We start from the raw sequence: 25484 nt of genomic DNA, 5'->3' as shown, positions 1-25484 counted from the left end.
AGCACAAGGAATAAAATGGAAATGAAGGCAACAGTAACAGAAACGCTCAGCATCATATCTACCTTATAGTTTGTTGAAGTGAGAGGTTTTGGTGAAATATCAGCCATTTTGTATCGCTGATTGAAGGCAGGTTATTTCTGATCAAAGGGAGGCCAGAGGAAAGCATTATAATCTGTGGAAAAATAAAGTTAGAAAAAGAGAGAGCGTCCAAAGGGAAGAAAGTGCAAGATGTAATCCAAAAGTGGAATATTGCAACTGCTAGAAATGCTTAGCTAGTTAGATAGCATTGTTAGAGAAAAGTTTAAGGGCAGTAACCTTTCAATAAGAGCTGGATTAGCATCCAGAAACTAAGATTCAAAATATTGTACCTAAAATTAGGGAAAATTGTTTTTGTCTGATGAGATAAGAATTTACATGGAGTCAGAACAATCATGTTATAAATTGAGCTAATGTTGCTGAAGAGGTTGACAGCATGCACGCAATGGCATATGGAGAGTAAATATTTCCTGGTTTATTTAATTTTTGTCTTTTACGTTATGTAAAGGTCTTTTTAAGTGTTGTTACATGGAGGACTGCAAGATTGGCATCTATCATTTAGCTGTATGTGATTTTGGTGATCTCTCAACAGCTTTGCTGCACCCAGAAAATTTCTGAGGTGGTTCAACAGCATTGCCACACTTTAAGGTGGAATTCTAGCTGTAACGGGAGAAAAGCAATGTATAGGGTTTCCAAAATCTAGGAGATATTGTGACAAGGTATAGATCTCCAGTAAAGTTGTTTGGCTTCAAGGAAGATTGGATCTGAAACTTTGAAAGGGACTGGTATGGGAGGGAGATCCCAATTGTTTAACTTACTATGGCTGGCATAAACTATTTTTGATACTTGAAAATAATGTTTAGATGCAGTTATTTTTTTATTCATTAATATACTGTTTTTTAAATTAGGAGTGGGAAGAAGAAACTAGTCTGCGGCTACACTTCTCATAATGGCAGAAAATCCACCACCACTTGACGCAACCTCGCGTCTCAATGTTGATTTGTCTCTTCTACCTCCTCTGGTGAATGGAGATGGGACGCAGGTGAGCCAAGCTAGAAAACATCTTCTAAATTATGTTAAATATTTCTAGGCTATTATCTTTTAATATATTTTGTACTAAATATTGGGTTTCATCAGTTTGGAAATTTTTATAAACCATGAACAAATACCATGAAACTAGATTTACCCATTTTTAGGGTACACTAAACCTGCGCTGCATGGAGCAATAACACCCAATAGAATTTCTTACAAAAGATTGTGAATTGATCAAAAAATTGTTGTAAGCAGCATTACATTGGCGTACACCCAACTATTTGCTAAAAGTAACATGCCATTGCCAATTGAACGTAGCTTTGGACAAGTTGCTGCACACTTAACGAGGAGGGCTTCAGATTTTAAAGATGACCTCTCTACAGCAGCTAGAATGTATGTGTGGCAATCATACATACCATGCCTGCCCTGTAAGGTGGGGGGGGGGTAATGTATATCCCAGTTTTGGTCAAAGGACATGAAATTCGTTGAAGGGAAAATGCAGGAGGGTCACTGAACATAGTCGGTGCAAGCTGTTTCAGTGAAATGAAAAGAAATATGAGGGATTATCACATTATATCGGAGTGTTCTCAGGTAATTATTGTTGTAAGTACTGAGGCACCCGTTGAATCTCGGCTGGTAAATGTTATAAATGCATTCCTTATTTGAAGTTGTTTGTGACGATGATGTGGAGAGATAAAGAACAATATATGCAAAAAAAGTAAAGATGATAAAGGAACCAGGCCATTGTTAGCTGTAGGGTGAAAACGAATAGGCTACTCAGCCTATCCTTCCACTTAGTACAAAAGCTGATCTGTCCTGGGATTTGCGTCCTTCAATGCCAGTTCCCTATAACCCTCAATTGTTTAATCTTTCAAAACATTTTCCTCTTTAGATACCTTGAATGTTTCAATAAAATCACACCTCATTCTTCTAATCAAAAAATATAGTCTAATTTAATTTGCTGCTGTTGAAATTAGGACAACTCTGTGATCCCAGCAGTTTGCCTAGTGAATCTCTTTAAACCTGTCTCAAATGCCAGTATAGCTTTAAAGGGACCAAAACTGTGCACAGTACTCCATGTGTGGCTTCACTAGAAGCCTATACAATTGTACAAAAACAATCAATAATCTTTATGGGGGAGGGATAATGTAAAACTTAACCATACTGAGAATTCCAGAGTAGAACACAACACAGTACCAGAGAACAGGAAACAAACATAGGGTAGAGTTGTTTGATTTTCTGTGAATGTCGATTAAGCCCAAAAGAGCAGTGACCACACACCTGATTAAACAATAATGAAGTTAGGTACCTGCCCAGAAACACGAAAAGAAAGAATGGAAAAGTCAAATATGACCCATGAGAAATGCTCGTGTTACGAGTGAGGGTTCCTTCAAAAAGAATCATTGTGGAATTGTGAAAAAAAAACATATGAGTAGGTGGGAAAGTAGGGTGGTTCAAAATGGAGAGGCAAAAGAAAAATTAATGGCTGCAAAGAATTGAAGACAAAAACAGAGGAGAAAACAACATGGGGAGGTCAGACAGGGAGAAAAACGTATTTAAACTTTAGAGATACAACACGGAAACGGGCGCTGTGGTCCACTGAGTCTGTACCAGGCACGTGCCGTCAGGGTAGGCAAGGTAGGCACGCCGACCCTTACTAAAATTATAAAATGATCATTATTAAATATAAATAGTAAAGGCGCGGGAGAATTATACCTACCTCAGAGATCGATCTCTTAGGTAGGCATAATTCTCCGTGCCTTTCATGCGCAGTACATGTAATACGGGAAAGTGTGTGCAGCCCACGTGCCGTGGATGCTGCTTCAAGCCGTCAATTTCAAGCAGAGCTGAAGGCAGCTGAAATTCTGCCTTTGCAGCATGGACTGTGTACTGCGCATGCGCAGCGCCAGTGGCTGTAAAAGGACAGCGCCGCTGGGGGGGGAAGAGAGTTCCTTTCACAGCGTGTGGGGAGTCTGGCCAGCGGTAAAGTTGCGGGACGGCAGGAGCGTTGAGACGGAGAGGATCGGGGATCATGCCAGAGCAACCAGCTCAAGAGTGGGTCAGCGGGCGATGGATAATAGGACAGCGAGCGGTGGAGCTTACTCCATGTGTCAGTGCGAGTAACCTCAATTGGTCCCTTGTTCGCACTGACACAGGAGTGTCCACTGCCCTCTGTCCTGTTATCCATCGCCTGCTGACCAGCCACGCTCTATGATTTTTGCTCTTGAGTTGGTCCCCTCACTGTTCAGACGGAGAGCACTGTCAGGTGAGTGGGCCGGCAGAAAGCGCCGAAGTCCGGCGGTCGCTCGCAGCCACCCGAGCTGCTTCCCTCTCCGGCCACAATGCTGTGGCTCTGCGCCCGGAGCGCTGCGGCAGCGGTAAGCGAGTGAGTTGCTGGCATGATCCCCGACCCCCTCCTTATCCTGCCCTCCCTGCAAATCTTACCCCTAGCCAGACATCACACGCTGTGAAACGAACTCTCCCCCCCAATTTGTCCCTTGAACTAGTATTGTCATTCAATAAGATCACAACTGATGTCCCGGTGCGCTCCCGTTTTTCCCACCATCTCGCCACCTGCCGTCACCCTCCACCCCCCCCACCCATTCAGTAATTCAGAATGAAGGAGATTTGGAAGCCTTGGGCAAATTGAATTGTTACTTTCTTTTTATTCTTTATTTTTACGGAGTGGAGAACAATCTGCGCATGCGCGGATTAAGATTTTTTAAAAAGCCGACTGACTGCCTACCCTGAGTAATTACTTACGGCACGTGCCTGGTCTGTACTGACCAGCGATCACTCCGTACACTAACTCTATCCTATACACTAGGAACAATTTTACCGAAGCCAATTAACCTACAAACCTGTTCATCTTTGGAATGTGGGAGGAAACCAGAGCACCCGGAGAAAACCCACGCGGTCACATGGAGTATATATAAACGTTGTGCAGACAACACCAGTAGTCAGGAACGAACCCGGGTGTCTGGTGCTGTAAAGCAGCAGCTCTACCGCTACGCTTTGTACTGCCACAAAGTTATTCTCAACCCACAGTAGCATTTTTATTTAAAAGAAGGTTTTAATTGATCTTGAGCATACAATATTAAATTGTGGAAAGGTGCCCATATTGGCATATGTTTGGAAAAATAGGACTAAATGTTTTTGTTATATGGTGCCAAGAACAGGAATTTGGCAGAAGTTAAAAAGTAGTAGGGGATCAATAAAATTACAGGAGTTGGTGCAGAATTGCATTAAGCTGTAATGGTCTGGCCATGCCTCAGCAACAGGGAAAGGTTCATATTCTGCGCTTGCATGGGAAGAATTGGCCCAGGTCAGAAAGTCTGGTGGGTTGTAGCCGACTGCAAAACTGTAATGTGTCCCGGAAGCAAGAGAGAAGAAGCCGCAGTGCACAAGGTCATTGTTATATTTAGTAACAGAATAAAGCCTTGCTTTATTTACAGGTTCAATCGAAAATCACAGGGCAGTCTTAGGTTTGGAAAGATAGAAACATAGAAAGTAAGACAGGAGCCTTATAAAAATGCCATATTACTGCTCTCTCCCTGATGCTCTTTAATGCGTTTGCTTGTAGAATTTATTTATGTCCATAAGAATATTGAGTAATATAGCCTCTGCAACCTTCTGTTGTCCCAAATTCTACAAGTTCACTACCTTTTGCAAACTTAGAAATATTGCATGTGGATCTTTCTTCCAAATTTATTGATATAATGAATAGTTGAGGCCTAAGCACTTGAACTCAATAATACTCCATTGTTACTGTGACCCTGAGAAAGGTGCATTTACTTTGACCAACTTTGGAGCCCTTCTGAATAACGTTTTACATGTTGGCACAGTGTAGGTTAATAATCAATTTATATATATATATTACTAAAACTCTCATCTTGTTTGTGTGTATGCGTGCATGCCTGTGCGTGATATTTCAAAATCCCATCAAAACGGTAAACGATAGTGCTACAATTTTGGCCCACCTTACTCACCATTGTCCTGGGATGTAAATGACACAAGTTTTGTTCGGATTTATGGTATATTTAACATGTTATTGACATTTTAAACGTTACAAATCACTTTTCAAACCACTTTTCCACTTGGCTTGCCCGTCAGCTGCGTTACAATGACATCGCTATGGTCTCCCGAATCTCACCTCTATACTTATAAAACTCTGACCTTGGATGTGTATTTATTTGTGTGATTGTTTGTGTGCAATCACATCTTCGCAAAAAAACGATGCAGTAACCATAAAATGTTTACATATTCCGGTAGACATTTTCCCCCTGGAGTCCAAAATCGCCTTATCTGAAAATCACAGGCTTTATTTCTCGAGTTATTCATGAAAATGTTCAAAGATCTGACAAAACTTTGAATTTAAAAACGACTGTCTTTTGCTGATGACATCACAATGGGTGTGCATGTCTTCTTCCTCGCACTGCGAGTGATGTCACCCCCATAAACCTCCCGCCTCCCCCCCCCCCCCGTTATTCAAAAGACGCAGCCGGAGATGAAGTCGGGCCCTGGACTGAAGACCAAAGATCATAGCTGAAGATTGCGGTGGCCTAACTTGCGGTCCTTTGGTCGATACTCGCCTTTCGCCGCCTCGCACGGGGTCCTCGTGTCGGCGCATGGTGGGGAGGTTGCTGCCGCTTTCTGCCTCTGTTGCTGCCCTCGTTCTGCCTCTGCCGCTGCCCTCGTTCTGCCTCTGCCCTCGTTCTGCCTCTGCCGCTGCCCTAGTTCTGCCTCTGCCGCTGCCCTCTCTCTGCCTCTGCCGCTGCCCTCTCTCTGCCTCTGCCCTCTCTCTGCCTCTGCCCTCTCTCTGCCTCTGCCCTCTCTCTGCCTCTGCCCTCTCTCTGCCCCTGCCCTCCCTCTGCCCCTACCCACTGCCTCTGCCCTCTGTCTTTGCCCCTGCCCTCTCTACCCCCCTTCCTCTCCCTCTCTAGCCGCGCCTGCGAGTTGGGGGCGATGCGTGAGTGGATAGGGTGGGGGATGAGGTAAAAGGAGCGAATGAATAATATTAATATAATATCAAGGTGGGTGGTTAGTGTGTGTCTGAGGGGGGGGGGGGGGTTAGTGTGTGTGTGTGACGACGCAGGCCGCCCTCCCCCGCAACCGCACGTTGAGGGGATGGGACCCAACTGGTCTTACTTGGTCTAGTTTACATTAAAACATTTTAATAAAAGCTCTGTTTTACTCAAATTCTTCCGTTTTCATTCACAATGACGTCATAATGGGATCCCGAATCTTATTTACATAAAAAATCAACGATTTAAAAAAAATAAATCAGTTTAAATTAAATTCTTCTGTTTTCATTATCAGCTAACATTGTGTTTAGGTTATTTTAAAGAACAAACACGATTTTCATTGAGAATTTATTTTTAAAATTGAGATTTTCTTTGTGGGGGGGGGGGGGGTTTCATTTAAAAAAATAATCGCAATTTTCATTGTGGGGGGGGATAGGGGGGAGGTGAGGATTGGGGAGCAGAGGGATAGAGGGAGAGGAGGGAGGTAGGGAGGGGAGAGGATGGGGGGAGTGGGCGATAGAGAGAGGAGGGCAGTGGGGGAGGTGAGGAGGGAGAGGGGGAGTGGGATAGAGGGGAGGTGAGGAGTGGGGAGCAGGGGGATAGAGGGAGAGGAGGGGGAAGGGAGGGCAGAGGGGTTAGGGAGGGAGGGAGTGACTGAGGGTAGGTGAAAGGAGAGGGAGGGAGTGGGGGATGGAAGGAGGAGAGGAAGAAGAGGGAGGGTGAAGAGGAGGGGAGGAAGTGCTGGGGATGAGGGGGAATGGAGGAGGATAGGGTAGGAAGAGTTGATGGCGAGGTAATGGAGGATCGGAGGGGGAATAGGGAGGTGAGGAGGGAGGGGGTGAGGGGAGGAAGCAGAGGAGGTGGGGAGGGGAGGATATGGAGGAGGGGAATAGGGGACAGACGATGGTGAGTGAGATGCGTTCACATTGATCTTATTTTTTCTGCTATTGCCATTTTGAACTTTAAAAATGTTGCAGTCATGCTCCCGCTTGACGGCCACGCCTGCGCAGTTGGGGGAGTGTTGCCGTGACTCGCGTCACAACGGGAATCTCTGGCGTCACAACGGGAACCCGCCTGCACAGTTGGGGGCTATGGGTCAGTGGTGGAATATTACCTGGGGGGCGGGTCCAAGATAATTGAGCTAGTACCGTCAGCAGCTATACATGCACAGGCCATAACACCCCCACCACTGTGTTTCACAGATGAGTTAGTATGCTTTGGATCTTGGGTAGTTCCTTCTCTCCTCCATACTTTGCTCCTGCAGAGTGTTTCTGATTTGTCTTTATTAGAGAGATAATTTTTCTTTATTAGAAAGAGAATTCTTCTGTCATCAGCTGTGGAGGTCTTTTTTGGCCTGCCAGTCCCTTTGCGATTAGTAAGCTCACCAGTGCTCTCTTTCTTCTTAATGATGTTCCAAACAGTTGATTTTGGTGAGCCTAAGGGCTGGCTGATGTCTCTAACAGTATTATTCCTGTTTCTCAGTCTCATAGTGGCTTCTTTAACTTTCATTGGCACAACTTTGGTCCTCATATTGATAAACAGCAATAAAAGTTTCCAAAGGTGATTGAATAATAATAATAAACTTTATTTATAAAGCGCTTTAAACAACCGCAGTTGCCACAAAGTGCTGTACATGAGAACTCATGGACAAAAAGTTATTACAAACCATTAAAAACCGTAAAACGAAGGACTAAAAACAGTAAAAATTAAAAGACATTAAAAGCACTAAGAACAGGAGCAATGTCTCAGCCAGTGTCGAAAGCCAGAGAATAAAAATGAGTTTTTAGGGAGGATTTGAAGATGGACAGTGAGGTGGCCTGTCTGATGTGCAACGGCAAGGTGTTCCAAAGTGCCAGAGCAGCAACAGAAAAGGCTCTATCCCCTCTGAGCTTCCGCTTAGACCGTGGTACCTCTTGAAAGACTGGAGGAAAGACTTGGTGCTGAGAGCTCTCTTATACCTGCATGAAAGAGGAAATTAAACACACCTGAGCAATTGCAAACACCCGTAAAGCCATGTGTCCCAAACATAATGGTGCCCTAAGATGGGGGAGACTATAAACACAGCTGTAATTTCTACATGGAAAAACCCAAATTGATAAAATGGCCTTTAAAAGTTTTTTCTATGCAAATCTCAAGTTGTGGTGTACAGAGGCAAACAAATAAATGACGGGTCTTTGTCCCAACATTATGGAGGGCACTGTATGTAAAGGTTCTGGGTTTTCAATAGCTCAGTAGACTCAGGATATAACTAGCAGTCAAAGCTTCTCTTTGTGTAGTCAGCCATTCACAAATATAGCACATTACTGATTTTTTCCATGAGGGTAGACAAAAATGCTGGAGGAACTCAGCAGGTGAGGCAGCATCTATGAAGAGAAGGAATAGGCGACGTTCCGGGTCGAGACCCTTCTTCAGTCTTTTCCATGAGATGTTCTTATTTGAAACATACATTTGAGAACCAAGTTACTAATTGTGCCACAGAGCTGCCCAAAACAGGCCCTTACCACCCCCATCTGTGGGACAACTGGGTAGGGGGAAGCCAAGCAGGGCTATAGACATAGCAGGAGATTCTTTAGTTAGGAGGACAGATAGGAAGGTCTATGGCAGCAAATAAGACTCCAGAATTGTGTGTTCCTCCCTGATGCCAGGATCTGGGATGCCTTGGAGCCGATAAAAAAAATTCTTAAAGAGGAGGTTTCCATAAGTAGTTGTGCACATTGGCACAAATGATATATTTAGGAAAAAGTGATGTTATCTTGCAGAGTAATTATAGAGAGTTAGACAAATGGTGAAAAAACAGGTAGCAATCTCCAGATTATCCCGATACAACGTGCTAGTGAGGGTAGGAATAGGACGATAGGACGGGTGAATGCATGGCTGAACAGTTCGACTAGGCCTTCCATACAGTTTTGCATGGTGGACTGTTCTGGAAGGTTAAATCATATGAGTTCAGGGAGAGCCAGCTAACTGGATACAGAAATGGCTTCATAATAGAAGAGAGGGTTTTGTGGAAGGTTATTTTTCATACAGGAGGCCTGTGACTGATGGTGTGCCAAAGAGATTGGTGCCGGGTCCATTGCTGTTTGTCATCTAGCTGTCCATATTTCAGTATAGTACCTTGTCCGTACTGACCAAGTTAGCATATTGGGCTAGTTCCATTTGCCTGTATTTTGCCCTAGTCCTATTTTTCTACATTTGGCCCAGAGCCTTCGAAACCTCCTATTCATATCTGTCCTATTCATATCTGTCCAAGTGTCTGCTTCTATAGCTTCCTCAGATGATCCATTCCAGATTCAAACTACCCTCTGGGTCAAAAAGACTTGATTCTCTCCCCTCTCACTTTAGCATATGCCCTCATGTTTACAAATCCTCTACCTATGAGACTGTGAGTGTTCACTTTATCCGTGACCCTCATGATCTTTTACAACTTAATAAGGATTTTGTAAACCAGCATCTGCAGTTACTTGTGACACACTTCAACATGCTATTGTCAACGTTTGTTTCTTAAAAAGCAGATAGCAACAAAAACTGTTAAAGGTAAACCAGGGCAATCTTTAATTGATTTGTCAGACGGGAGTGGCAAAGATCTACAATGAGCACAAACGTTGCTCAGTGCTTCTCGGGCTCCCACTCACAGAACAAAGGGAAGTTAGCACAATTATACAATTTTCTTATCAGTAAAACACTCCTACCAAGTCTGAGTATGGCATGACTAAAAGATTCTGCAGCCTTTCACAATATAGGAAAGCTGGGTCCAAATCAAGCTCATCCAATAACAAGTTACTATTTATCTCTGGAGCGTCAGCTATTTTTTTTCGATCTTGGCTAATTTATGGCCTTGAATGAATCATGAAGCACTGCAGGCAGCCATCTTAATGTCTTTATTGAAAAGACAACCTGTCCTCCATATTGTGTTCCATATAATTTACAAAGTCATTCAGACTTGGCACTGAGCCATTCTTTTGTTTTACTAGATCATGCTTTTGTAGAAGAACGACTCCATTTTAGATTTGACTATTAGCTCTTTCACTATGTTCAAAAGAAAGTCCCAGCCTATCCATCCTCATGCTTGCGATCCCAGGTAACATCCTGGTGAATCTCTTTTGCACCCTTTCCAGCTTAATGCCATACTTCCTGCAGCTGGCTGACCAAAACTGCACATGGTGCTCCAAGTGTGGTCTCATCTACGACTTGTACAGCTGCATCATCTTGTGGCAGCATAACAGGCCTGAAACCCAATATACATAGATAATATATAATAAACAAAAAGGCAGTAAATTAATAACCACAATAATAGTGTTAAAAAAAATAAATCGAAATCCTCCGGGCAACCACGGATAGTCCATAGAAGTTCATAGATGAGGTTAGTGTTGTGTGGTGTTCAAGACATGGAATGCTGTTCGGAATAAACTATTCTTGAACTTGATGGTCATGGTATTCAGGCTTCTGTACCACCTTCCTGATTCTATGAGTGAAATGAGAACGTGGCCAGGATGCTTTGGATCTTTTATGTTGGTTACCCTTTTGAGGCAGCTCCTCCTGCATCCCTTCAATGGTGGGAAGGTCACTACGTGATGGACCAGGCATTGTCTACCATTCTCTGTAATTTACTTCATTGCTGAGCATTTGAGTTGCTGAACCAGGTCATGATGCAACTTGTCAATCTCTACTGTACACCTGCAGAAGTCAAGAGAGTATTAGTTTACATACATGATTTCCTCAATCTTATCAGAAAGTAAAGGCGATGGGCTTCCTTTATGATTGCATCAATGTGCTGGGCCCAGGACAGAATTTCAAAGATATGCATCCCAGGAACTTGAAGTTGTTGACGCCCTCCACCGCATTCAGGTTTGTGAATCCTTGGCTTTCCCGTTCAAAAGTTAACAATCAGTTCCTTGGTCTTTGACTGAAGTCCTGGCACCATATGATCAGATTTTCAATCACCCTCCTACACTTTGACTCATCATTATTCATTATTCATTCAGCAACGGCAATAATGTTGGCAAATGAGCACAGACCTTGTTCCCTGTGTTTGATAACAAATTCGGAGGGGATGATGGTGTTGAAACACTGAGCTGCAGTCGATGCAGCCTGTGTGCGTGTTGTTATTGTCGATGCAGCCTGTGTACATGTTGTTATTGTCCTTGTAGTGTAGTGCAGATGAAAGAGCCAGCAAAATCGTGCCCCACGTTGAACCATTGTGGCAGTAGGCAAATTATAGTGGGTCGAGGTCCTTGCTCAGGTAAGAGTTGATATGTAGCAATACCAACCTCTCAAAGCACTTAATCACTATGGGCTGTTAGAGCCACCCGTTTGTAGTCATCGAGGTATGTCACCTTACGCTTCTTGGGTAGGCGTATTATTGACACTCTTTTAAAGAAGGTGGCAACCTCATACTTTACTAATCAGAAGTTGAAGCTGTTTGAAAACAAACTCCAGCTACTTGTTCCGCATAGGTTATAAGAAGATGACCAGGTACACCATCAGGACTATTTAGGAAGGAACTGCAGATGCTGGAAAATTGAAGGTAGACAAAAATGCTGGAGAAGCTCAGCAGGTGCGGCAGCATCTATGGAGCAAAAGGAATAGGCAACGCTTCGGGCCGAATCCCTTCTTCAGACTGATGTAGGGTGGGGGGGGAAAGAAGAAAGGAAGAGGAGGAGCCAGAGGGCTGAGGGAGAGCTGAGAAGGGGAGGAGACAGTGAGGGCTACCTGAAATTGGAGAAGTCAATGTTCATGCCGCTGGGGTATAAACTGTCCAAGTGAAATATGAGGTGCTGCTCCTCCAATTTCCGGTGGTCCTCACTCTGGCCATGGAGGAGCCCCAGGACAGAAAGGTCGGATTCGGAATGGGAGGGGGAGTTGAAGTGCTGTGCCACCGAGAGATCAGGATGGTTATTGCGATCGCCAAACCTACGCTTGCTCTCACCGATGTAGATCAGCTGACATCTAGAGCAGTGGATGCAAGAGATGAGGTTGGAGGTGGTGCAGGTGAACTTCTGTCGCACCTGGAATGACTGCTTGGGTCCTTGAAAGGAGTCAAGGGGGGAGGTGAAGCGACAAGTGTAGCATTTCTTGCGGTTGTAATGGAAAGTGCCCGGGGAGGGGGTGGTACGGGTGGGAAGGGATGAATTGACCAGGGAGTTACGAAGGGAGCTGTCTTTGCGGAAAGCAGACAGAGGAGAAGATGGGAAGATGTGGCAAGTGGTGGGGTCACATTGGAGGTGGCGAAAATGACGGAGGATTATTTGTTGTATGTGACGGCTAGTAGGGTGGAAGGTGAGGACTAGCGGGACTCTGCTGAGACGCTCCCGTGTGGGCGGCCCGGCTGGAAGGCGCTCCCGTGTGGGCGGCCTGGTGCAGGGCGGAGACGGTGCTCCGGTGGCTGACGCGGCAGCGACCTGAATCCGGGGCTCGGCCGCGGGCCAGTGGATGACATCGTCGGGAGCTCGCGGGTCACAGGTTGATGCCTGTTTTCCGGAGCTCCCGTGGCAACAACTGCGTCCGCTGGACTGGAGGGTGGCAGCTTCGACCACCCCCGGGCCGCGGAGCTTGAACCGCGGGACTGACTTACCATCGCCCGGTGGGGTATCGCCTCAGCGCAGAGGGAGAAGAGGAGGGAAGAGACAGCAACCCTAAGACTTTTGCCTCCATCACAGTGAGGAGGTGTTTGGTGAACTCACTGTGGTGGATGTTAATTTGTGTTTATTGTGTGTTGTTTATTATTACATGTATGGCTGCAGGCAACGACATTTCGTTCAGACCAAAAGGTCTGAATGACAAATAAAGGATTCAATTCAATTCAATTATGAATGGGGGATGGGGAGAGAGAGCAGTGTTACGGGGTATGGAAGAAACCCTGGTGAGAGCCTCATCTATAGTAGGGGAGGGGAACCCCCGTTCCCTGAAGAATGAGGACATCTCCGATGCCCTGGTATGGAACACCTCATCCTGGGAGCAGATGCTGTGTAGGGATTGGGAGTAGGGGATGGAGTCCTTACTTGAAGCAGGGTGGGAAGAAGTGTAGTCTAGATAGCCATGGGAGTCAGTGGGTTGATAATGGATGTCGGTCAGAAGTCTTATCACCTGCGATGGAGATAGTGAGGTCAAGAAATGGTAGGGAAGTGTCGGAAATAGTCCAGGGGTATTTGAGTGCCGGATGGAAGTTAGTGGTGAAATGGATGAAGTCAGTGAATTGCGTGTGGCTGCAGGAGGTAGCACCAATGCAGTCGTCGATGTAGCGGAGGTAGAGGTCGGGGATGGGGCCCTGGTATGTCTCGAACAAGGATTTCCGAGGGTTTAGCCTCCTGGACCTTCTGATGTCTGCCTCTTATTTGAAGCAATCGTAGAACACATTGAGCGTGAGTGAGAGTGATACTTTGATGTTCTTTGAACTGCCACTTGATTTGGCCTTGTAGGAAATTATGGTGTGCAAGCCCTACCACAGCTGCCGAACATCTGTCTCATTCTTCAGTTAAGAACAAAAAGTCTCTTTGCCTTTCTGATGGCCTTACCAAGGTCATAGCTGGACTTCCCATATGAATCTGCATCACCTCTGGTCCTCAGTAGATTGCTGACCACCTGGTTCATCCAAGGCTTCTGGCTAGGAAACACTCGGATGGTTTTGGTGGGAACTTCGCCACACATTTCTTATGAAGTCAGTAACAACTGGGGCATATTTGTTCGGGTCCATTGCTGAGCCCTTGAACCAGTCTCCTGACTCCACACAGTTGCAGAGTCATTCCACTACCTCTCGTGACCAGCTCTGTGCAGTCTTCACTGCTGGAACTTCGCTCTTAAGTCATTGCCTAAACGCAGGACGACGGAGCACAGCCAGCACATCTGATTTCCCAAAGTGAGGGCAAGGAATGGAGCGATAAGCATCTTTGATGGTGAAATAATAATTATCGAGGATGTTTGATCCTCTGGTGCTGCAGGACCTGTGTTGGTGTCAGTTAGCACATATGAATCTATGACTCTAAGTTTGTTTTGTGAAAGCCGAGGGTGCTTGGTTTGTATTCTGAAGTTTAAAAGAAAGAGCAATTGACTAGGTAAATGCTAGAAGACTTAACAAGCAATTCATAAGATGCTGCAATCTGCACCAATAACTAAACACTACAGCTGACATTAGTGCATCCTATCTTTATTCCATCATCAGAAAATCCCAATCTTTTACTTCCTCTTCGTAGAAAATCCAGAACTGTTGGGGGAGAGGAGGGAGGGGATAATCTCTGGGCAAAGGATAAACCTTTAGATTGGAATCAATAGACATTGCTTTACTCAGGAGAAGAAAGAAAGTAAGTAAGTAAGTTTATTGGCCAAGTATTCACAGATAAGGAATTTGCCTTGGTGCCCCGCCCACAAGTAACAACATGACATACAGTGACAGTTACGAATGACTCAGAAAACACTAAACATTAATAATAATAAGACATTAATGATAAAACACCATTGATCAAGCATGTGAACCAACAAAATACCAGATCAAAGGAGGGCTACAGATTTTTGGCTGGAGTAGAGCAACTACTCTTGGATTAAAAACTGTATTTATGTCTGGCTGTGGCAGCTTTGACAATCCGGAGTCGCCTTCCAGAGGGAAGTGATTCAAAGAGTTTGTGGCCAGGGTGAGGGGTCAGAGATGATCTTGCGCGCTCGCTTCCTGGCGCTTGCAGTGTGCAGTTCATCAATGGAGGGAAGGTTGCAGCCAATAATCTTCTCTGCTGATCGGACGATTCGCTGCAGCCTCCAGGTATCGTGCTTGGTGTTTGAGCCAAACCAGACCATGATGGAGAAGGTGAGAACAGACTCTACGATGGCCGTGTAGAATTGGACCATCATTGCCTGTGGCAGATTGTGCTTCCTCAGCTGCCGCAGTAAGTACACCCTCTGTTGTGCCTTGTTGACTGTGGAGTCGATGGTAGCCCCCACTTAAGGTCCTTGGAGATGATGGTTCCCAGGAACTTAAAAGGTTCCACAGATGTGACTGTGGTGTTGTTGATGGTGAGTGGGGTGAGGGGAGGGGGAGCTCTCCTAAAGTCTACAATCAATTCCACTGTCTTAAGAGCATAGAGCTCTATGTTGTTGCTACGGCACCAGGACGCCAGCTGTGACACTTCCTGTCGAGGCAGATTCCTCCCCATCCTGGATCAGTCCAATCAGGGTTGTGTCGTCCGCAAACTTGAGAAGCTTGACAGAGGCGTTTGTGGAGGTGCAGTCATTGGTGTAGAGAGAGTAGAGGAGAGGAGAGAGTTTGCAGCCTTGCGGTGCTCCTATGCTGAGCGTTTGCGGGTCCAAGATGTGCTTTCCCAGCCTCACATGCTGCTTCCTGTCTGTCAGGAAGTTGGTGATCCACAGGAGGGGTTCAGGCACAGTCAACTCGGAAAGTTTGGAGTGTAGTAGCTCTGGCACGATGGTGTTGAATGCAGAGCTAAAATCAACAAACAGGATACTCGCATAGGTCCCCTTGCGGTCTAGGTGCTGGAGGATGAGTGCAGGCCCAGGTTGACTGCATCATCCACAGATCTATTGGCCCAATATGCAAACTGCAGAGGGTCCAGCAGGGAGTTTGTGATATTTTTCAGCTTGGCCAGCACAAGCCTTTCGAGTGTCTTCATGACAACAGAGGTCAGTGCGACAGGCCTGTCGTCATTAAGACCAGTAAAAAGATTGAATTATCAATATGCTGAAGTTCCTGTTGGCTTTGAACACATAGAGACCACTATTTTCATCTGATATCCGTTTAATTGTTATGGTAAAATCAGATGTACATAGTAGCATCCGGACCATCCAAGGAATTTGCAGAATCTTTTTTTTTTAAATGTGGAAAAGTCAAATAATACAGTGGAGACAGCAAAGTACAAATATAGTTAATTCACTTTAGGTATTGTACTTACAGATTTAATCACCAATAGAGATATGTTTGACTGCCACTCTATTGTTCAATGTGCCTGACATTGTGCAATCTGGCAGCAGATGCTCCTGGCATTTGTTGATTTGGTTGTTATGGTGACGTAATATATTCATATGCAGCAGGAAGCTGTTTATACATGAACAAATTTGATCGGAAGCGACGCTTGAGGTAGGTATTGATGAATGCAGTGATAATTGCTTTTACCTTTAGCATCCTAACTTAGCGTATCATATAATGTAAAGAAATAACTGGCAACAATGAAGGAAATTAGATGGAATTACGTAAATGATTTTAGATTGAGATTTTCCGATTGTGGAATACAGGCAAGATGCCTCCAGGTCAGCTGTAGTGTTTAATGAATGGAGCAGATTGGAGCATCTTGTTAACTGCTTGTTGAATCTTCTACCAACCTGAGGGACTTTAATAACGCTAGTTGAATGAGAAAGATGCAGGCAACAGTAAGTGAGGTTTATTAAAATTTATCACAGTGGAAATTTAATCCCTAATTGAAGATGCAGGGCTGTGTTCTGCCACTAATACATTGACTTAACCATATGTTGGTGTCTGCCGATATTTAACGCACAGTGCTGTTGGTGAACTTTGCGTTATGAATAAGTGTGGATGCGTTTGTTTTTTTAAATTCTGCTTGGGTTGTAATTGACACTTCCAAAGCAACTTCATTTGTGATATGCTCTTACGTTTTATGTAAAATCCTAACATTTCTAAATAGTTCTCATGAATTCTTAAATTAGATATAGCATTGTTAATCACTTTAAAAATAAATTAACCTTTTCAAAACCTGTACTTTTAATGTTAAGTAAACTGGACTTTTTATTTTTTATAATTGTTCTTTCAGATTTTGGTTATGTTTATAATTGCAGTATTGGACAGTAAATTGATATGAATTATATTAGAATGATTATCTTTAATATTTTGACCTTAATTCAACCTGCAAATCATTATGGTTCAAAAATTCCTTGAATCATACAATTTTATAGACAGATTAATTTACTCCAAATGGAATACCTACATTTTTGTTCATGAGACAGTGGTGCTGTTTGTACGTTTCTATCAACCTCTGCATTTGTACATTGGATGTATCTGTACTTTATTTTACAAATATTAAAGTAAGCCATGTACTATTTATATTTACATATTTTAAAAACGTTTTGGATGGGTGTCAGAGGTTATGGGGAGAAGGCAGGATAATGGGGTTAGGAGGGATAAATCAGCCATGATTGAATGGCGTAGTAGACATGATGGGCCGAATGGCCTAATTCTATCACTTACATCTTATGAAAATTTGTATTTGAGATATTGTCCCTTTTCAAACAAATATAAAGTTACTGGTCAAGACATTTATTGGAACCCACACTATTAATAATCCTATAGTTGTGTGCCTTCCACTTAAAAATTCAGTGGGTCACTGAAAAATTAATTGTTTACTGAACTGATCCTAATTAAGGATCTATTTTTTCCTTGGTAGAGTGAAGATCAGTGGTGGTGGGGCATATGAGTTGCTGAGCTGCGGATCAATTGTCGATTTTTATGAAGGTGACGTAGGCTGAGTCAGCAGCTGATTGATAGTTGGAAAATGTTGTCTCTGAGCTAGTTGACAATTGTTGAGTTTGGACCAATTTCCAGTCTGGAGAGAGAAAGGAAGTCAGAGAATCAAGAAGGTTTGAATTGTGCTATGGGTCATTGGGTATTGAGTTGAGAGGGAGGTGATCATTGGTTGGGGGAATGGAGTGAGTAAGTTATTTGAGGTAGGTGTTAATAAATGAGTCAATTGGAAGTTGGTGAATTAGGTTGAGAAATTAGGACTTGCTGGTTATAAGCAGTGAGGTAGAAGGGTGATATACCCAAAGCAGAACAAGCTTGGCCTGGTCACAGAGGCCCTCAGTTACACATCTTCACAGATACTAGGTTATTAAAATTAAATTGAACTGAGTCCTGGATGATTGGTGAATTGCCAAGTCAGGAAATGAATGGAGAGTCAAATGGAAGTTGGTGATTTGAGGGTTGGGCTGAGAGCTTAGGCCTAGTTCATGAGTAGGTATTTGGTGTAGACAATGTTGGGACAAATAGCGTGTTTCCTGTTGTATCAGCTGGTGACTGAGATTATGCCATGAGGATAGAGTTTATTAGGTGTGGGGATTCAGGGAAAGTGTTGGGTGCTGTATATTCGGACCATAGATGATGTGTAGCTGATGAGATTTTGAGGGGACTGAAGGAAAGCAAATTGGAATCAGCTTGGAGACGCCCCTATTTGATTTCTGTAGAAACAACATTGTTATAAAAATCAAACTAGGCTGATTATGGGAGGGCATGGTGTTGCTGAGTAAAGAGTTGATTGAAGAAACAGATGGAGATTAATGATTTTGAGACATCAGATCAGAACTTGCTGGTTGGAAAAGGAATAGGTTAGGGTAGTGGGACACTGGTTGTGAGATCAAGGAGGGAACTGAGTGGGGGTGAAGAGCTTGGGGATATAGCAGGTGGTGGTTGGGCAATTTTGGCCCAGGTGGTGTTGATAGAAGACAATGGGCCTGAAGGAGAGTAAATCTGGACCAGTACATAGAAACATGAAAAATAGGTGCAGGAGTAGGCCATTCGGCCCTTCGAGCCAGCACCGTCATTCAATATGATCATGGCTGATCATCAAAAATCAATACCCCATTCCTGCTTTTCCCCCCATATCCCTTGATTGCTTTTGCCCTAAGATCTAAATCTACCTCTCTCTTGAAAACATCCAGTGAATTGGCCTCCACTGTCTTCTGTGGCAGAGAATTCCACAGATTCACAACTCTCTGGGTGAAGAAGTTTTCCCTCATCTCAATCCTAAATGGCCTACCCCTTATTCTTACGTTGAAGCCCCATTTAAATTTCTCTGCTGGAGCTATACCAGTTGGGCTACATGCCCAAGGACAAATGTATTTTCAATCTAATTTCTGGCAAACCTCTAAACAATTATCATATAAGGAGCGATGGCATTGCGTGCAGTCTGACATTAAAAAACCCCATTATTAGCACCAGTTTGCTTTGAGACCAGAAGTTGAATTTGCAGAGTTCCACCATATGACCTGTAAGCAGGGAAGAAATATTCTGGGATGAAAAAAAACACAATTATGTTTCACTGGAGAATAAGATATATCTTTGGATTTTGAGGAAGTTTTAATTTCCTAATCCAAAAAAATGCAAATGTTTTGCATTCTAAACTATTTTAAAATGGGTAAAATGAAAAGTTAGTGACATTTTCATGAGCATGTACAAATGCTCTTTGTGCTGAATAGTATCTGAAACTTGGGATTGGTTGTCCACATAATTGTTTCTCAAAGGGCATGCATTAATTGTAGTTGGTACCAAAACAATTTATATTTGATCAGTAACCTGAGAATACATATAAATAATATATGAGTACAAAGATAAAAGGTGAGCTATTAAACTAAAACCCATCTTCCTTAGAGGTTGCCTCATTATAGATTTGGCCTGCTTATTAAGAAGATAACATGATGACAATGAGATGGCTTAAATATTAAATTGTTATTTTGGGGGGGGTTTTACCAAAAGGTAGAACAGATGGACATTGTGTTGGGTGTGGCGATGAATATTGTATGCTAAAAATGGGAAAAGGAAATAAAATAAGTTAATCAAATAAGGACCTGATTGCATCCACGTATTAAAAGAATAACAGGAAGAGTAATCAAAGTATTACTGCACATAATTAATAAATTATCAGAAAAATGTGTCACGCCAAAGGTCAGCACATTGGTGTCACAAGTTAAATTTAAGATGGGAACAAATTACGGACCAGAAATTATAGAGTGGTCAGCTTAACACTGGTAAAAAAATAAAATGGAATCCCTCCAAATTTCTCTGTGAATGCTGTACTTCACCCTGATGCAGAATCTTTGCTGCAGACATGGTGACTCATTGAATGATGTTGAACGGATCTGATTTACATTTTCAACATTTTACTTTTAAAGACACTATAAATATAAAGCTATGTTTAATGGTTTCTGAATAATCCAGAGCAATAATCATTCCAGTTAACATGATTTTATATTTATAGAATTATAAAAACTTCACTTCCAATTATTCTTCTATCCTGCTTTGATAACTTGAGATTTGAAATTTCAAACGTTTCCTCTCTCCCCTGTTTTAATCTTTGTGGGCCTATAATACATTTTATTTTTATTTAATATCAATTTTTATTCTCTTATTTTCAATAAAAAAGATGAACTATATACAATTACATTATTGTACATTGCAATATAAGGCAAAAATCTAATCAAAGTGGATTTTTAATGTAAGAATTATTTTCTCCTCTTACTGAAATGTTTCTGCGATGTTCAGTGCCACAGTACACTAACAGAGAAGTGTCACGTGGTTGGAGTCTCACGTAAGGGGAAAATGTGAACAACATAATGAGAGACTTGTATTGAGAGAAATAGGGAGAATGTTAAGGTTAAAGAGATAGAATGGACCATATTTATCCTAAGAGGAGAGGCAAGAGGTTTAATGAAACAAGCAAAAGTCAGAGGCAGCAAACAGATAACTGTAGGTGAGTTGGAATGAAAGTGTAACGTGGACAAAGTGAAAGACTATAAAAAATAGAGACAGTTGAATTGTGGGTTACGAGCCGAGGGCGTTTTAAATCATGTTGTAAAATGTAATTAGATTATTTATTTTATTTAATTGCAGAGGTATTTGAACTTTAATAACTCAGCATCTGTCAGATAGGCAGAATTTATCAGCAAGATCAATAAACAGGCTGAAGATAGACACAAAAAGCTGGAGTAGCTCAGCGGGACAGGCAGCATCTCTGGAGAGAAGGAATGGGTGACGTTTCGAGTTGAGACCCGGCTTCAAACAGGCTGCTTTGTCTTGAATTGCGTTAAGTCTCTTCATTGCTCTTATGTAGAGGCAAGTGAAGAGTACTCAATTACATTCCAGACTTGGAGATGGTGAGAAGGCTTTGGAATGTCAGGAAATTAGTCACTTGCCACAGGATTCCTGGCATCTGACCTTCTATCATAGTATTTATGTGGTTGGTCCAGTTGAGTTTCTGGTTGGTGGTAAACACCTGGAAATGATAGGGCAGTTGACAATGTTAAAGTAATTAAATACCAAGGGTAGGGTATTGGAAATAGGCATTGCTCTGACCTGCTCCCTCTCGGTCCCTCTATCCTTCCAATCCAACCCTTCTTTCCCACAAGTCCTGCCACCTCTCATCCGGCTCTTTTTTAACCAACTCCAATTGCTCTTTGGGTATTCTCCCTCAACTGTTCCCACCTCCCTTATTTGGCCCCATACTCTACCTTTCTTTCCCAACAGATTCCATCATCTGCAGCTCTTGCTTGTCTCCACCAATCATGTCCCAGTCTCTTTTCTCATCTCAATTTCTCTCTTTCCCCCATCTAACTCCATCAACCAGTACAACCCTCCTCACTTCAATACACTTATCGTGAGCCAGCTCTTGCCTCACCACCTTGCCTCTTTGTACTAGCTACCTACCCACCACTCTTTCAGTCCAGAGGAAGGGTCTCAACTTGAAATGTTTTGTCTACAGATGCTGCCTGACATGCTGAGTTATTCCAGCAGCTTGTTTTTTTGTTTTTTTCCTTTAATAGGTACATTTTGTTACCCACTATCAATCTCATTTTTTAATTGTGTCACAAGATTTCCTCCATTTCAATGTACTTGGCTTTTAAAAAATTATTGTGTGGAATTGTATCCATTTTATTTAATCTAGACAACACCTCAATACTATCCTTTTTACCATATTAGATGAGTCTCAACCTGATACATTGCCTATCCATTCCCTGCACAGATGTTGCCTGACTCGCTAAATTCCTCCAGCACTTTGTTTCATCATATTAGAAACTTCCTTTTCAATGTTCATTTAGGTTATTCAGATGTCAGATGAAACCTACCCATTGCGAAACTACACTGATTTTGTAAGGTCAGATCATGTTTAAAATTCTCTGTTGAGCAGGGTAAATTTTAACACTCAAAAACAGACTAAGTCATCATCTATGTTTTGCATGTCTCAAACTCACTTCCAATCATTCCTAAAACGGCCAATTTTGAGATAGGAGGCAGGTAGCCTACTTGCTCCCAGGAGATGGAACCAGGCTTCCCTGATTTTTTGGTAAACAGGCAACTAAAGGAGGCAAGGAAAAGCCCAATACTGTTGCACAACTGGCTGTGGATCAGGATTGCTTCCCCCTTGTCATTCCCTACCTGGTCCTACCCACATCCAAATATAAAAGTAAGAGAGTACTCTGAATTGGACAATCCCTCTGAGGTTTGAGATCTGATCTCTTGTGCGCTCTCCCTGCCAATGATCCCAGTATCAGTGAAATATGATATTCATGCAGTCAATCCAGAATTATCTGTGTCTGGAACCTAAGATAGGCTACATTCTGGTGTGGGTTAACCTGCAAGAGAGGATAATATATTTTTTTCAGCTAAAGTTAAGGTCTTCTAATGCTAATAAGCAGCATGAAAAGATTTAATTGCAGAAGAAATTTAATCAACAATCTTGTCCCAATAAATTTGGAATCTGTCATTAATTCACTATTGTACTTTAAAAAGTCTACCGCAACATTACCATTTGCTGGAATGGAGTGGGCTGAGTTAAAAGGTGAAATTGGATAGCCTGGGGTTATTATTGGAATGTAGGAGGTTGGGCAGTAACCTTTTGTTGAGATTCATAAAATTGAGTGACAGAGATAGGATAGATGGTTGGATTCTTTCTCCCAGGGTAGGCTACGACAACGGAGCACAGGTTTAAGGTGAGAGAGAAAGATTTATAGATGATGTGAGGGGCACTTTTCTTCCCCACACACAACGGTGGTTACCTGGAACATCCTGCCAGAGAAGGAAATGGGTGCTGACACGAGAACCTGTAGATGCTGCAAACTTGTGCAAAAGTGCTGCATGAATTCATTGGGTCAAGCAGTTCCTGTGAAGTGAAGAGATAGACAACGTTTTGGTTTGGGATCCTTTTTTGTCTGTCCATTCCTTCCAAAGATGACCGGCTTAGCTCCAATTTTCATAGGAGCTATTGCAGTTTTGTTTCTGTGCTGTATAATTCTGTGATTTACTACATTTCTCTGCAGTTTGTTTAACACGCAAACCTTGAGAAGTCTTGTCATGAAGGGTGCAACAGAGCAGAATCAATCTTGTAAGCATAAAAACATGGGTACATAAAATTGTGATATCTGTATTGGTCATAAACTTTTTTGTCTTGGTTGAAGTGGAATAATAGGTTAGGTTGAATTAAATGTCAAGTTTATTTATGCTACTAAGCAGATTTTGCATTGTTCTTGCTTTGGTGGCTTGGCAAAATACAATGTGTACTTCAACAGGCAGTGAAGAAAGCAAATGGCATGTTGGCTTTCATAGCGAGAGGATTTGAGTATAGGAGCAAAGAGGTCCTACCGCCGTTGTACAGGGCCCTGGTGAGACCACACCTGGAGTATTGTGTGCAGTTTTGGTCTCGTAATTTGTGGAAAGACATTCTTGCTATTGAGGGAGTGCAGCGTTGGTTCACCTGGTTAATTCCTATGATAAGGGACTGACAAATTTGATGAAATAATGGATTTACTGGTCTTATTTTCTCTGGAATTTAGGATGAGAGGGTATTTTATAGAAACATATAGAATTCTTAAGGGATTGGATAGGCTAGATGTAGGAAAAATGTTCCCAATGTTGGGGGACTCCAGAACCGGCAGTCACAGTTTAAGAATAAAGGTTAGGCCATTTTGGACTGAGATGAGGAAAAACGTTTTCACCCGGAGACTTGTTAATCTGTGGAATTCTCTGCAACAGACAATAGACGATAGGTGCAGGAGTAGGCCATTCGGCCCTTCGAGCCAACATCGCCATTCAATGTGATCATGGCTGATCATCCCCAATCAGTACCCGTTCCTGCCTTCTCCCCATATCCCCTGACTCCGCTATTTTTAAGAGCCCTATCTAGCTCTCTCTTGAAAGCATTCAGAGAACCTGCCTCCACCGCCCTCTGAGGCGGAGAATTCCACAGACTCTACACTCTGTGAGAAAAAGTGTTTCCTCGTCTCCGTTCTAAATAGCTTACTCCTTATTCTTAAACTGTGGCCCCTGGTTCTGGACTCCCCCAACATCGGGAACATGTTTCCTGCCTCTAGCGTGTCCAACCCCTTAACAATCTTATATGTTTCAATGAGATACCCTCTCATCCTTCTAAACTCCAGAGTGTACAAGCCCAGCTGCTCCATTCTCTGAGCATATGACAGTCCCGCCATCCCGGAAATTAACCTTGTAAACCTACGCTGCACTCCCTCATTAGCAAGAATGTCCTTCTTCAAATTAGGGGACCAAAACTGCACACAATACTCCAGGTGTGGTCTCACTAGGGCTCTGTAAACTGCAGATTGAACTCTGTGCTCCTATATTCGATTCCTCGTGTTATAAAGGCCAACATGCCATTCGCTTTCTTCACTGCCTGCTGTACCTGCATGCTTACTTTCATAAACTGATGTACAAGGACCCCCAGATCCCGTTGTACTTCCCCTTTTCCCAACTTGATGCCATTTAGATAGTAATCTGCCTTCCTGTGTCTGCTACCTAAGTGGATACCCTCACATTTATCTGCATTAAACTTCATCTGCCATGCACTTGCCCACTCCCCCAATCTGTCCAAGTCACCCTGCATTCTCATAGCATCCTCCTCACAGTTCACACTGCCACCCAGCTTTGTGACATCTGCAAATTTGCTAATGTTACTTTGAATCCCTTCATCCAAATCATTGATGTATATTGTAAATAGCTGCGGTCCCAGCACCGACCGAGCCTTGCGGTACCCCACTAGTCACTGCATGCCATTCTGAAAGGGACCCGTTAATCCCTACTCTTTGTTTCCTGTCTGCCAACCACTTCTCTATCCATGTCAGCACTCTACCCCCAGTACTATGTGCCCTAATTTTGCCCACTAATCTCCTATGTGGGACCTTATCAAATGCTTTCTGAAAGTCCAGGTACACTACATCCACTGACCCTCCCTTGTCCATTTTCCTAGTTTCATCTTCAAAAAATTCCAGAAGATTAGTCAAGCATGATTTGCCCTTCGTAAATCCATGCTGAATCGGACTGATCCTGTTACTGCTATCCAAATGTTCGACTGTCTCATCTTTTATAATTTACTCCAGCATCTTCCCCACCACCGATGTCAGGCTAACTGGTCTATAATTCCCTGTTTTCTCTCTCCCGCCTTTCTTAAAAAGTGGGATAACATTAGCTACCCTCCAATCCACAGGAACTGATCCTGAGTCTATAGAACATTGGAAAATTATCACCAATGCATCCACGATTTCTAGAGCCACTTCCTTAAGTACCCTGAGATGCAGACCATCAGGCCCATGGGATTTATCAGTCTTCAGTCTCACCAGTCTATCCAACACCATTTCCTGCCTAATGTGGATATCCTTCAGTTCCTC

The 25484-nt window shown here is 43.0% G+C and overlaps 1 protein-coding gene across 6 annotated transcripts in view; it reads left to right on the top strand.

Moving 5' to 3' along the window:
• Positions 1-25484, top strand: part of fndc3a (fibronectin type III domain containing 3A) — a 160027-nt gene that overhangs the window by 23041 nt on the left and 111502 nt on the right. For all 6 annotated transcript variants that reach the window (XM_033032826.1, XM_033032829.1, XM_033032824.1 and 3 more), the window contains exon 2: positions 945-1078. In XM_033032826.1, the coding sequence (XP_032888717.1) occupies positions 986-1078 (93 nt within the window). In that variant the 5' untranslated portion in view covers positions 945-985. The remainder of the gene's footprint in view (positions 1-944; positions 1079-25484) is intronic.

Source organism: Amblyraja radiata, chromosome 14 (genome assembly GCF_010909765.2).
Source record: "Amblyraja radiata isolate CabotCenter1 chromosome 14, sAmbRad1.1.pri, whole genome shotgun sequence".
NCBI classification, from domain to species: Eukaryota; Metazoa; Chordata; class Chondrichthyes; order Rajiformes; family Rajidae; genus Amblyraja; species Amblyraja radiata.
This window is presented reverse-complemented; position numbering and strand designations above follow the sequence as displayed.